Here is a 664-nt window from a genome sequence, read left to right on the forward strand (position 1 = left end):
CGTCCCTCTTTCTGTGCCATTGCAGGCGACCCGCAGTTGATTCACGCCCACGCCGGCGGCACGGAGGCCCCTAGCGTCCCCGTGCCCCCCTACCCTGGCACGGACGAGCTTCCCCTCAACCTGGGCCTCCCCTTCCCCTCAGAGTATGGGCATCCGGGCACGATTTTCCCCTCGGGCATCGGAGCGCCGCACCCCCCACCGCCCGCCCCTGCCCTGTCGCCGGGCACGCAGGTCGTCCACGCCTTCATGACGGGCACGTGTCCTCCTCCTCCCCCGCCGCCGCCCTCTCACGCCCACGCCCACCTCTCCCACGCCCATCCGCACGCCCAGCCCCTCCCCCTCCCCCCCGACCTGATCATCCCCGTGCCCTTCGTGTCGCCCAACATGGCTTCTGAAGCGGCGGTGCTCGGCTACGTGCCCGGCGCCCAGTACGCGTGCCCCAAGTGCTCGCTGGTGTTCGACGCCGCCCACGACCTCAGCATCCACAACGCTACCCACGCCCTCGACGCCGCCCACGATGCTCTCGGAGGCGCGGAGGCGGAGCTGGAGGCGCCCTCGATGATCACGATCCACATCCCGCCCTTCGCCAGCCCCGGCACGCCCGCGAGGCCCGGCACGCCCACGGCCGCCCACCGCGCGCTGTAAGGAGCTTTAGTGACCTCCG

The 664-nt window shown here is 71.8% G+C and overlaps 1 protein-coding gene across 1 annotated transcript in view; it reads left to right on the plus strand.

Moving 5' to 3' along the window:
- LOC119587741 overlaps positions 1-664 on the plus strand; it is a gene marked incomplete at its 5' end in the record, with an annotated part of 18,048 nt that overhangs the window by 14,758 nt on the left and 2,626 nt on the right. Inside the window, 1 exon segment of the mRNA XM_037936427.1 lies at positions 26-641. Coding sequence (XP_037792355.1) covers positions 26-641 — 616 coding nt within the window.

This window comes from Penaeus monodon, chromosome 23 (assembly GCF_015228065.2).
Source record: "Penaeus monodon isolate SGIC_2016 chromosome 23, NSTDA_Pmon_1, whole genome shotgun sequence".
Lineage (NCBI taxonomy): Eukaryota > Metazoa > Arthropoda > Malacostraca > Decapoda > Penaeidae > Penaeus > Penaeus monodon.